Below are 13,845 nucleotides of genomic sequence, written 5' to 3'. Positions count from 1 at the left end.
AGGATACCTATTTTACTCCAAGATATCTGAAAAGCAGGTAATTGAGTGTCTGCTTTTTGATTCTTTGATGTTTGTACTTCCTTGGGTGACCATTGGATCCAGTTGAATTCCCTGAGGTTTTGTTGTTAAAAATCAATAATGAGATCACCAGGACTATAGTTTTCTAACCCGTGGGGTTTTTTTGGTTTTTTTGTTGTTTTTTGGGGGTTTTTTTGAATGTTCATTTTATCCTGTGGTATGGTTCCCCCATTTTCTCAAGGAGGTTTCTAGGAGTCTGTCATAAGTTTCTTGAAGGTGTGTGAAGCCAGTATGAGGATACTAATAGTAAAGGCATCCTTCCATATAATTGTATTAGTTAAAAAAATATATATATCCAGTTTGAAGGAATGTGCTCATATGCAGCTTTTAGAATGGCATCCTTAGCATTTCCTTCTATCTAAATATAACCAGTCTGAACTTGGAAGAAGTTTCTGCACAGATTTCCTTATCAGTTGAAGTAGCTCCTCCATGCTTCAGTCTCTACAAATTGGGAATAATTTTATTCCACTTGCAGATGTTTTCTGAACATTAAAAGCTTTTGTTAAAAGAATAGTGTAGTGAGCCTGGGATTATTTTCAGTTATCTGCCTTGTATCTGCCAAGTACCTGCCTTGTAAGTGCATGGGCTGTCTGCTGCACAAAAATTCATCAAAAATGTCTTAACAATATACACATACAACTTTGTGCTTGGCTTGCACAGGTATAAGGAACTTTTTTCCAGTTACTCTTGTAGTCTCAAAGTTAGCTGTGAGTCATTGAAAATGTTGGGATTTTTGTCCTCATATTTTCTCCAGTGTATTATATGTTATGTTCCTTTGAAGACTGAGCTGTGAGTTAGCACAGCAAAACTGGGAGGAAACAGCAAGTCCCATTTCTTAAACCCCATGTTAAGCATCTGCTGCTGCCCATTGCTGGAGACACTTGGTTTATTGCACAGAACTCTTTATTTGTTTTAGCTGGATGTTGTAATAAAAGCATAATAATGTTCTTGGAGCCAGTCTTCTGCTTACTTCTATTCTACTCACTCTATGAGAAACTGGGATGAGTTTTAAGTCTTTAAAAAGTCAGTGTCTACATTTGACGTGATTCTACTCTTTTTTTTGGCCAAAGCCTATTCAAACAGGCTTAAAATATGCTTTACTACTTTCATTTTTAAAGACTGTTATTTTATCTCCTTTATTAACTGTGCCATTTATTCCTTTGTTAAATACCTAGACTACTGCTGGAGTCAGTTTAAATATATGCAACTTCTAGGAAAGTTATGGTTATGTTATGGTTAGATGAGTGATTTTCTGATCAGGAGGGCTTGTGTCTTTTTCAGAATAAAATTAATGTGAAATTTGAATGAAATAGTTTTAAGACACCTTTTATCGTTTACAAAACAGGTTCAAATTGTCTGGACAGCTGCCTTTACTTTCTATCCAAATATCAGACCAGAAGCTGACAAGTATCTTGGAGCTAATTGATAGCATTCCTAAACCAGAAAGTGCTCCTGCTACCAGTTCTCCAAAAATAACTGAGGTAAGGTTTTTAAAAAATGTTTCATTAATAATTATCAGAAAAACACTTTATTGCTATTAGCATTGCAGTTATGAAAGGAGCGGAAGAAAATGGAGAGCAAGCATTTACTTAGTGCCTCTTGAAAAACTTGCCTAATTCTCTAAAACTACAGAAATTTTGCCTGTTAGTTAGTTTATTATGATATTTAGCCACTAATTATGAAATAGCTGACCAGTGGTTGAATTTAAAATAAAAAAACCTCCGAACTTTTACTACTTTGGAAATTACTTTGTAGTTCATATTAATCTGGGTTAACAAACATATTCGCTTTAGCTGAGGATAAGTTTAATTGTACCTTCAAATTTACACATGTATCAAAGGGCTGTAGAGCTGGGTCCAGCTATTTAGTATAGTGAAGAGAAGGTTGAAATCTTGACTTTTTTAAAGTTGGAAGTGTTATGTGAATCTTAGACAGGAGTTTAACTTTCAAAAACAAAACAAAAAATGTCCATTGTCTGTGGCTAATGTTGGCTAAACAGTGCCTGCCTAGCAAAAGTGGCAGCTACATTTCATCTGACTTCAAAGTTCTTCCCAGCTTTTCTTGATTGAGTTATACACCCTGTCTATGTTGGCAGCAGTTTTATTTTGCATTTCAAAGGTTTAGGAGTGTGGAGTCAGTTCTCTCCCTATCTCCCAGTCCCCTTTCCTTAGGTAAAATTATTTGGGTCAGTGTTTTATGCTTTCTTTAGGACAGAGGATTGCCATTTTCTTGTTATTATTCCTGGAAAGTATGTTTTACCTTTTGATATGAGCTGTTTTTAACAAAACTAGGTAGTGAAATCCTAATTCTTAATTTTTAACATTACTGTAGGGTGCATGATCTGGCTATGCTTTATGTATCTTTAAAGCAATCCATATTTGAACATACGCGAAATGTCAAGGTCAAAGACAAACATTTTCCTCTCATTTGTAAATATTTCTAATTATCTGTCATTTAATCTTTTGTGTACTTGATTCTAAAGGAATAATGGTCATCTTTGGCGTGGTGTTGTTGGTGTTTGTTTGTTTTTAAGATTACTTAATAATTATCTTTCCATCTTTATACAAAGTATTCTGCCTTGTTCCTGATGTCTGTTGCTGCAGTTTTGGTGGTGTTTTCTGTGTGTTTTGTTAGCATAATATTGAATAAATATAAATGCACACAACTAGATATGCATACCTATTGAAAGTCTATATAGAGTGAAGATTGCTAACTTTCAACATGTAGTTCCTGCCATTTCGTTAGTGGTGGTTAAAATTCTAGCTAGTTCTGACCTTCTCTTTCACTGTTCATATACTAATAGTATCACCAGCCAAAGACTGCCCTAGTCTCTCTTGTTTGTGCAATTAATTACAGAAAAACTTTCTTCAAGAATAAGTGATGGGAATTTAGGTTTATGTAAATAAAACATGCATATATAAGATGATTATCTGGTACTTTTTAACATTGCCTATACTTTAATTTTAGAATGCAACTAAAATATTTTAAGTGACTTTGTGCTTAGTATTACCTGTACATTACTTGCGATGTACAAGATGAGGTGAGAAGTGTTGAGCCAGTGTGAATGTATTTGCATTATATGCAGCATTGATATTAAAACTTAAGGTTAATCTGTCTGCTCAAGCTTCTGTCTACTGTAGAGCATGACAGACTCTAGCTGCTGGTATTAAATTCAGTTAATTTGAGTCAATTTGCTGCTTTCATAGTGGCAGATATACTCCCACACCTTCACGCTTGTAGCTGAAATTCTTCCAGGCTTTGTTGCCATTACATCACTGGTGAACCAAAAAGTACGTGAAATCCTTTTTCAGAGCTCCACATGTGAACTTTGTTCTTTACATTTTGAGTTAGTGGAGGAATTTTTCTTGGGCTGCAAAAACAGAAGACTCTTCAGAACAAATCCTTCTAGGTTTTTTGCACACTGCGTTTTCTTGTACTTTAGTCCACTTCACTGTGGAGAGCTTTATTTCTCATGGTTTGGTACTGTGAAGTCAAGTAGCACAGTTTCTTCTCCTTGTCTTCTTAGCATGTGAAAGTGTTACAGATGAGATGTTTTCACAGTTAAGACTCTTTAGGAGACTTGGTGTATCTGTTACTCATAGACATGGATATATTCAGTAAGGTCAAATTGTGTAGGCTGGAGACTGAGAAGAGAGACTATTGAAATGCGAAGAGCAAGATGAAGAATGGAGTCCTGGAAAAATGATCAAAGAGAATGTTTCTTTCTTGCCATAATACTTAGATTTCTGTAAGATACTGTGAGTTATTGTCTAATTGTTTAAGACTGTCTTTGAAAGTAGCAGTAATGGGGAAAAGCAAAACAAAACAACAACAAATAAACGACTATTGTGTCTGTGCAGTCCGCAGCCAAAGGCACTCAAGAAGCATGGGCACACAGACACCGCACACCTCTTCGTACTTGAGTATTCAGTGCAAGGCACATAATATATATGCACATGGAACATGCAGATGAGAATTATTTACAAACTCAGACCACTGAGAGTACTTTCTGAGGCTTAATAGGAAATCTAGCTTTGGTGAATAAACCGTTGGGTTACCTTCACTAAGAGGATTTGATTCTGTCGTATATCAGCCCACATGGTGCAAGGATTTTTGTGTCTACTCTAGTGGCAAAATGGTGACATTTCACTCACAGTTGTCACTTCTCTGGGTTGTGCATAACTACATCTCACAATTAAAGACTCTACTAGCATCTCTTTTTCTAGATACATGAAGAAATGAGGTTCAACAAAGTCAAGTCCTGGGTCCTGCACTTGGGTCACAACAACCCCAGGCAGCGTTACAGGCTCAAGGAAGAGTGGCTGGAAAGCTGCCTGGCAGAGAGGGATCTGAGGGTATTGATTGACAGCTGGCTGAACATGAGCCAGCAGTGTGCCCAGGTGGCCAAAAAGGCCAACAGCATCCTGGCTTGTATCAGGAATAGTGTGGCCAGCAGGACCGGGGCAGTGATCATCCCTCTGTACTCTGTGTTGCTGAGGCCCCACCTCAAATCCTGTGTTCAGTTTTGGGCCCCTCACTACAAGAAAGAAATTGAGGTGCTGGAGAGAGTGCAGAGAAGGGCAACAAAGCTGGTGAGGGGCCTGGAGCACAAGTCTGATGAGGAGCAGCTGAGGGAACTGGGGCTGTTTAGCCTGGAGAAAAGGGGGCTGAGGGGAGACCTTATCGCTGTCTACAACTACCTGAAAGGAGGTTGTATTAGAGGTGGGTGTCAATCTCTTTTCACAGGTAAAAAGTGATAAGACAAGAGGAAACAGCCTCAAGTTGCACCAGGGAAGGGTTAGACTGGATATTAGGAAAAAAATATCCACCAGAAGACTTGTGAAGCATTGGAACAGGCTGCCCAGGGAAGTGGTGGAGTCATCATCCCTGGAGCAGTTTAAAAGCCATGTGGATATGGCACTTCAGGACATAGTTTAGTGGTGGACTTCATAGTGTTAAATTAATGGTTGGACTTCATCTTAAGGATCCTTTCCAACCTAAAGGATTCTGTGATTCTGTGACATTTAGAAACAATTCTACCTGCTGTAATGTTTTCTCCAGATATTTTTTTTCATTTTTCCCCACCTGCCACCAGTATCATGTGATTTTTATAAACACCAGCTAATCTGTTTCTGTTCTCTGAAGTTACCATACTGTATTTCTGTGAGGGATTAGGTATTGTCTTTCCTGAGTTGTCATATGATATCCTGTTTCTGTCCATCTTCTGCTCTGTGAAGCTGGGTGTTTGGACCTCATTGCTGTCTACTGCTGTATTCTCTCTGTGGCTAGATGAATGTGCAGTACCTGCTGCTTTTATCTGATTTAGACCCCATTTCTCTCCATGCTTTTAATTTTAGTAACGTGTTTAATTGTAATGATTTGTTCTTAAAATAAGACCAATTTCTTTAAATTGTAAGACTTTTGTGCAGCATATCTGCATGTAGTAGCATGACCAATGAATTCAAGCAAAACTGTTATGGTATCTCCTGTTTCAGGCTGCAATATCCCCTGTACTGTCAGCACCACATTTATCACAAGGTGTATTTCCTGTTTTGGATCTTCATTCATTTGCTGAGTCAGGTAATACAATCTGTTTTAAAGCCTGGTTTAATGAACAGGTCAAATCAAGTTTGACTTCATTGAATTAATTTGTTTCTCTTGGAGTAAGTGACAATTTATGGCTTCGTTTCAAGTTCCTGATGGTAAGTAGTGTTATATTCTGTGAAGCTTATTATAATATCGCTCTACAAAATACTTGTGTGTTTTCTCATAGCAATAAAATTCTGTATGCTTGTTCTTGCCATTGTGTTTCTGAAGGCAAAAATGTTTGCTTGGTAGGATAGCTTTGCTTATTTTTATCTTTGCATATGTTACTACAAATCTATGTTCAGAACATCTGAAGTAGTATGTATGTCATTTTTTGCTTCAGTATGTACTTCTTCTCATCAGGGGTTTCTTCTCCTACTTAGCTGGATTTATTTGAATTACAAAATACTGAAACAATGACTATTAGAAACTACTGTGTTATAAAGAAACATAATTTTGACTTCCACAGGATCAAACAGAAGATTGGCTGTGGAGGAACCAGTCATGTTTAATACTGAGTTGCTGTTCAAACAACTTAGCTAGATTGTAATATTCTATCTAGTAGTTACACTTGACAAATAATCAAATATATCAGTTTTATTTTAGTGTCAATCACCTTTGTCGTGCCAAAACACTTAACTGGAGAAATAGAGAGCAATACTTTTTCTCCTGTGTCAAGTTAATGATACATATGGTTTGTGAACACTAATAAAATTATCAGCAAAGTGAATTTTTACGTCTACTTTATAATTCTAAATTCAGTGTATATACAGTATGTATAGAAATATGTACCTGTGCATCATCTTCTATTTTTTGTGTGAGTTCCTTCAAGTGCCCAAAGGTAGAGAGAAAGTGTCTTTCAATTCTTAAAAATTAGGGTGATATGAAAGCAAATACTGGCAACAATTAATTTGAGAAAGTAATAACTAGATTTAGATTGAATCAAGTCTGTTTTTTAATTTATACTGTACATACAGTTGTGCAATTATTTTAAATACTTTAAATGATTCATGTTACTTTTCTATCCTAGATCCCTCAGATTCAAGGGTGCTTTCAAGCCTTAGAATTTACCTCTTAATGCCATTTGTTCAGTCTTGTCAAAAGAGTGATGCTTCTTCCAAAGTTACCTTTAACTTCACTGTTTATGGTTTTTAGGTGAAGGAAAACAGCCTTAGACAGTGCAATCTGTTTGTATTGGTTATACTTCTGTAATAATGCCCAGTGCATTAAAAGCTTGGTAGTCCTTAGGGGTCTCTCCTGAAATGGGAGATCTGTAGGGCAAGATACAAAGTTGTGCCAATGATAGTGAGGCAAAGACTTGTGTACGGTCAGCAGCAGCTGGAGCAGCAGAACAGTTATTAAGCCATTAGTACACGCTGAAGGCACGATGAGGTGTGGTTTTTGCTGTCTTTTGCACAGCTAACAGTGAGAGGACGCTGCTGAAGGAGTTAGTTGATGAGAACTGGTTTATCATGATGTGATAGAGGGAGCTGTAGGTCGGTGAAAAGCTGTGGAGCCAGGAGTGGAGATAATAATAGAAACAGACTTTGGTCGCTAATTATCAGCTAGGTAATCTTCCTGTACTTGTATATTTAAGTTTTTATAGATGTAGGCATAAAAAATTATAGGTCGCAGTACTGCAACATATTGGCTGTCTAAAATGTATATATAATGTTGTGAATTAATCCCTAGAATCAGAAGAGGAATTTTACGATGCTCTAAGCAGTCCTGTGGAAGACATGCCATTTTTTGAAGCCCCATCTGGTTCCCTCAAGCGAGCTAGCAGTATAAGGCGAAAAAAACTGTGCAAACAAGAATCTCTGAAAAATATGACAGAATTCCAGCTAAGATTTGAAGTAGCTGAGGTGAGGTTTGTTGTTTTGGTTTTTTTTAAAATTATTTTTCTGAACCACATCTGAACTGTATTTTCCCTGTTTGTCGTGTTCATCAATGCATGCCTGCGGAAGTACTGATTCCCCATTTCATGTTGAAACTATTCTGTAGAGTTTAGAGTTTTTTTTCCAAGTGACAATTGTGCTTTTGCATCCTTGCTGCCACTGAAATGCTTTGATATATCCACTTTATTTCCAAACACATTTTATCACTGAATTTCCTCTGACTATCACTCAAAAATCACACTATTTATTTGTTTTGGCTTAAGATGTAGCTTTTTACTTCTTTATTTCCAAATACTGCTGCAGTCACTGAGAAAAATTCATTGATCATCTTGTATGTTAAACATTTTGTAACAAGCACCGTATTTTTCTGCACCAGTTTTTCCCAGACACTGTTGACATCACACCTAAATTTGTAACTGGTTCACTGTGAGTTGTTTTTATGTGTTACTCTTGAAGTTTCAGACTTGGGGAAAAAAAGAGTATTTTTCCCAAAGGCAAGACACTATTTCTAACCGCTTTGGCTGGTCTAGTAAAAGAGGTGGCCTCTTACCAGCATCATTACTTTTATCATTAGACTGTCATGGCTGTGACAGTATTATTGCTGCTACTCATTGTATTGCTTTACAAATAAACCATACAAATTGAGTTAACTTCACAAATTCTCTTTTAGGGTAGGGCTTACATGATGGCTCAACACATCATAACTAGGTTGCAACATATATTGTTATCTACTACACATTACAGAAAATAGATAAATAAAATTGCAGTGTACTGTTTTTTTGTGTGATAAGACTGTTTGTTTATGAACTACTTGTCTAAAGATAGATGCTGTATTTTACATGATTCTCTAGTGGAAACTATCTTAAAATCTCTAAGAAAAAAGTACAGTCGAGAATCTCTTATCACCTTCTCTCTTATTTTTGGCTTTATAGTTTAAAATAACCAGCCACATTTGGTTTTCATTTTCCCTATTTGTAGAGAGCATTTAGTGGAAAGGAAGAGCACATATCTTGGTTTTGCATTGGTTGTGAAAGACAGATAAAAACAACTCAGCTAGGTGTATATTTAACAATGTCTTAGTCATGCATAGGTGAAAAAGTAGGAAATCCTCTCACCTGATATTTAGTCTGGGAATCTAACTCTTACTAGGAGAGTTCAAAGAAATTCTAGTGAAAGGAGCAAATTCTTTATGCTGACTGAAAATCCAATTTTAACTGGGTTGGACATTACTAAATCTTTTACAGAGTTGTTTGTTTTTTGGTTTTTTTTTTTAACAAATCAGTTTAAGTGTAGCTTTGGTATTACATGGGTGAATGTTTAAAGTTTTTGTTAAAATAGCAAATAGCAGCAACCAGTACTCTAGCAATTTTGCTTGTTAAACTGTTTATTTTTTCTAGGGCATTTGCTGTATAAAGTTAAATGATCAATACACATGAAACAGTAAAAATATATGTAAATATAGGATCCTATATAATAAACTAAACCTACCTATTTTTTTTCTTTCTTTCTTCATTTCTTTCTTTTCTGTTTGTTTTGGGTTTTTTTAGGTGTTAATTAAGTTATGCCGTCTTACTGGTAATACTGAGACACCTGTGCTGCAGCTTGATATTGTAGGGTTGGGCACTGAACTTAAGTTAAGAACATTTGACATGACTGCAAATGCTTTCCTTCGTGAAGTTTGTCTGCTGTGCCCAGAGTATATGGGTAGGTATTTATAGTCTGTTCAAAAAATTATTCACAAATAGCACTGTGAATTTGTCTTCAAAAAGCCTGTAGGGCTTGCTTTTGTCAGCTGAGTAAGATTTGCTTTGTACATTAAACATCGGGCTGAGTGGGAAGGGAAAAGTAATTCAGGAGCTCATTCTCTTAGTAATGCTTTGGTAAATATGTTCTGGTCCTGATGATTTTAGTAGAGACATCTAACTATTTTAGGTCTGCAGAAGAGGTTTTGTGATTAAATAGTAATGACAGCTAGTAGCCTAGTTCGTAGTCTGTAAAGGATGAAGAGAGTTGTAGAAAACTTGTCAATTTTTTTCTTAAAAAAAAGTATTTTTTATTTTGTGTTTTTTTTAAAGATGATAATGACAAGCCAGTTTACATCATTACTACTTTGGATAATGTAGAAGATGATCTTCTCACTCTAGAGTACGTAAAGGTGAGAAAAGAGCAGACTTTGCTTTTGAATTGTAAGCCAGTCATGAAAAGTACAGTATTATCGAGCAATCGTTGAAGGTTTTTTCCTTACTTATTTGTTCTTTAACATATTGAGTGTCATGTGCAAAGTCTGTGTGCTCCCTAAACAGATTAACTTGTACATCTTAAGTTATAGTGATTTTTCTAAAAAAATTATTTCTAATGAAATTTGCAAACTTTTCCTGATTTGTTGTTTGTTTTATGTGCACTTTTGGTGGAATAGGCTGATATTAATGGACCGGAACTGAAGACTGCCTATCAGAATATTATACAGAAAATAAAGGTATAATATCTGCCTTTTTAACATAATTTTCTCATTGTGGGAAGACAAGCATATTGGATAAACATAATCTGTTCTTTTAGGTGAACTTTTCATCTCTAGATGTTCATTTGCATACTGAAGCTCTGCTGAATGCTATGAACTATCTGAATAATCTTCTACCCAAACAAGAAACTAAAGTTACAGAGGAACAGGTCCATGAAAAAATAGAGGAGAAGAAGGATGTTCTTAAGAAATTAAGTAAGTTTCTTTATTCATTGGTTTTGGTTTTATTTTTTTCCTCTTTTCATTCCTCTCTAATTATTTAAGCAAGGAATAAAACAGATGCATTTTCTATTTTTGTAAGCCTGTCAATGACTTTTCAAATGAGACATTTTGTTTAGGTTATATTTATTTATCCACTTCACAACCTTTTTTAATTTCAGTGATAATGTTAGCCATAAGAGTACTATGAGTAGCAAGGATATACTCTTGTTCCCTGGCTGGAACTGTGTAGGAGTAGCTGTATAATTAATAATGCATGGTAGATGCTGCAGCTGTTGACATTTCGTGAGGCAGAAATACTAAACATGTTATGTGTTCAGGTTCACATAGTTCTGATAATCTGCACTGTATGATAGCTTACTGGCAGTGATTATGTTCCTAATGGTGTTCTCGCGTATAATGAGAAGTATTTTTGCATTACAGCATTTGTGCAGAAAAGGTGTGTGTAAAAAGTAAAGGAAATAAAAAACTTCATGGGTTAGAAAATTTAGCATGCAGGTGAAAACCTGTGGTAAGTGTATTAAATATATCCTAGGCACTTTTGTGCTTTCCAAATAATAGCATAATTACCATTTTTCTCCAGCTCTTCAGTGGAATGACTTGGCACACTATCTTCCCATCATTAACTAATTTTGTTAGTTTAACCTTGCAACCTGCAGACAGGTACTCCGTAGGCAATTTATTGATGTGTAGAGACTGACTGTAGAGATTAGGACAAAATACACACTACTGCATTTCATAAGCTCCAGGACAGTTTTGGTTACTAGTGATCTATTGATTTGCTGAATGTCTAAATTTTTGTAGGAATAATTTGTTGGGATTGCTGCTTTAGGTTTATGGACTGGCATGTGAATTTGGATTTACCTTGAAGTGTAATAAAGAGGAAGTCCTTGCATGCTGGAAGATGACTTGAGAATTTTTAATCTTTTGTTAACAAGAAGCTGGTAATAGTATTCATTAATTTAAATTATTGTGTTTTAGGGACACATAAGTAGAATATGAATTCCTGCAATTTGAGAGAAATCTGGTGACCCTGCTCATGTTTATCAAAGGTACCTGGTACTCTGCAGGTGTCTGGCTTCTATGTGTGAATTCAGGATTTCTAGCTTTCCTTAGCCTGCAAAAGCATTAGCACTGTTGCATCCTGAAAGGGATGCAGGCCAGTCAGTTATCCAATAATTTGATCTGAAGGAATTATGCTGCTTGTATAAGGTTAATCTCATCTCTTTCCATGTGCAGTTTTCTGACATATTAGTCAAGACATACCTTTGCTGTGTATTCAAGGCACCGAGTGTATGAAAAAAAAAATTGCAAATGGTCTTTTTTTTTTTTTTTTCCCCCTGGAATGAACCGAGACTTTTGATTGCCTTACAGTTATCTCATTACCTTATATTTGAGGCATATCAGTCTCTGGTGAATAACTTGCCTGCTATGCAGTTTCATCATTGTCCGATCAAGAATTCAGCAGGTCTAATTTGTTGATAATACAGTGCAAGAGTAAACAATCACCTCCATTTTTCATCTTTTGTCTGGGAGCTACTTTGAAATGAATTATTTTATTAAATATTCAACGTTATGCCAATGAAATTCATTTCTACTCTGAGATCTTTGCAATCATTACTTGCTGTTAATTGTAAAAGACTGTGGGTCAAGCTAGCTATTAAAACACAAAAGAAAACACACACAAACTATAGTAGAGAATAATTCTCAAGGTGGTTCTAGTTGAAGTATTGTAATACTTGCTCTGCTTTACTGGTTTCAGTAGTTACCTCGTATGACTGACCTACCAACTCACTGGTACACTGATAAGATCTGAGGCTGCCTGCATTCACTGATGTTAGTTCTTACAAGCATTTCAAGTTAAACATCCATACTAGTTTGTTTTCTTTAAACCCCAAGTATCATATTTGCAACATATAGTGAGATTTTTTTGAGAATGTTAATTTTTGCTGCCTTTACAAGCGTATTTCTGTTTGGCAAAACAGAAATATATTAATATGTTTGTAAGTCTAGTGTATACTCATGCAGTGATTAATTCACAGTGTTGCTGAGGGTTGATGATTTTAGTATGGGAGGCTGGTGAACTAGTAGCCTGATTGTGCTTTTTGAACAAGAATTTGAGACGGAAATGGTACCTGTATGAGGAAAAAAAAAATCAAGCTTTTGGGTGCACAGTTCTTCTTGGGATTTGAGTATTTGTTTCCCATATGTACTTAAATGAAATCAGTTGTTTTAATTTTTAAGCATTGTGAAAGGAAAGGTTATTATTATGTCTGGAACCAAACAGGTTATTGACAAAATGAAAGAAAATAAAGTTTGTAGCCTCTTTTTTTTCAGGGAAGATGGAGGAAGATGAAAGAGAATATTTGCCCTAGGTCAAGTAGGATGAGATGTGGGAAGAGTATTAGTATGTCACAGAACCATTGTCTTTCATCTGATGATTTTTTAAATTATTCTATCAGATTGATAACAAGTTTAGTTGCTCATCTTATTCTTTGAAAGTATTTTTTAGGTCTCCATTGCATAATAGAACTGAAAAGTAAAAGGTGGAATAATTGCTCTGGGAAATAATTCTTCCATTTAACTGTATTGTTTTAAATTATATTTTCTGCGTGGGATTGTTTTCATTACAGTGTCACAGAATCACAGAATAGTTGGGGTTGGAATGAACCTCTGGAGATCATCTAGTTCAACCCACCTGCTAAAGCAGGTGCACCTAGAGTAGATTGCACAGGAATGTGCCCAGGCAGGTCTTGAATGTCTCCACGTTCAGATGGAACCTCCTGTGCTTCGGTCTGTGCCCATTGCCTTCCATCCTTTTGTTGGGCACCACTGAAAGGAGTTTGGTCCCATCTTCTTGACATCCACCCTTGAGATATTTATAAACATTGGTGAGATGCCCTCTCAGCCTTCTCTTCTCCAGGCTGAACAGACTCAGCTCTCTCAGTCTCTCCTCATAAGAGAGGTGCTCCAGGCCCCTGATCATCTTTGTATCTCTCTGCTGCACTCCCTCCAGTAGTTCCTTGTCCTTCGTAGACTGGGGAGCCCAGAACTGGATGCAGTACCCCAGATGCAGCCTCACCAGGGCAGAGTTGAGGGGGAGGAACAACCTCCCTCGACCCGCTGGTCACACTTAATACACCCCGGGATACCATTGGCCTTCTTGACCACAAGGGCACATTGTTGGCTCATGGTCAACCTGTTGTCCACCAGAACTCCCAGGTTCTTCTCTGCAGTGCTGCTTCCCAGCAGATTCGCCCCTAACCTGTGCTGGTGCCCGGGGTTATTCCTCCCCAGGTGCAGGACCCTACACTTGCCCTTGTTGAACTTCAACAGGTTCTTCCCTGCCCAGTCCTCCAGCCTGTCCAGGTCTTGCTGAATGGCAGTACAGCCTTCTGGTGTGTCAGCCCTTCCTCCCAGTTTGGTATCATCAGGAAACTTGCTGAGGGTGCACTCAGTCTCTTCATCCAGGTCATTGGTGCACAGGTTGAACAGGTCTGGACCCAGTACTGACTCCTGGGGAACCCCACTAACTACAGGCCTCCA

General features: G+C 36.8%; 1 protein-coding gene across 2 annotated transcripts in view; it reads left to right on the top strand.

Annotated features, from left to right (window-relative positions):
* VPS13A (vacuolar protein sorting 13 homolog A) overlaps window positions 1-13,845 on the top strand; it is a 106,487-nt gene that overhangs the window by 30,584 nt on the left and 62,058 nt on the right. For both annotated transcript variants that reach the window (XM_065655749.1, XM_065655750.1), the window contains exons 23-29: window positions 1,424-1,559; window positions 5,574-5,658; window positions 7,357-7,529; window positions 9,110-9,266; window positions 9,638-9,717; window positions 9,979-10,038; window positions 10,119-10,275. In XM_065655749.1, the coding sequence (XP_065511821.1) occupies window positions 1,424-1,559; window positions 5,574-5,658; window positions 7,357-7,529; window positions 9,110-9,266; window positions 9,638-9,717; window positions 9,979-10,038; window positions 10,119-10,275 (848 nt within the window). The remainder of the gene's footprint in view (window positions 1-1,423; window positions 1,560-5,573; window positions 5,659-7,356; window positions 7,530-9,109; window positions 9,267-9,637; window positions 9,718-9,978; window positions 10,039-10,118; window positions 10,276-13,845) is intronic.

The sequence above is a fragment of the Caloenas nicobarica genome, chromosome Z (assembly GCF_036013445.1).
Source record: "Caloenas nicobarica isolate bCalNic1 chromosome Z, bCalNic1.hap1, whole genome shotgun sequence".
Taxonomy (NCBI): Eukaryota; Metazoa; Chordata; class Aves; order Columbiformes; family Columbidae; genus Caloenas; species Caloenas nicobarica.
The sequence above is the reverse complement of the archived record's forward strand: the minus strand, read 5'-3'. Positions and strand labels throughout refer to the sequence as shown.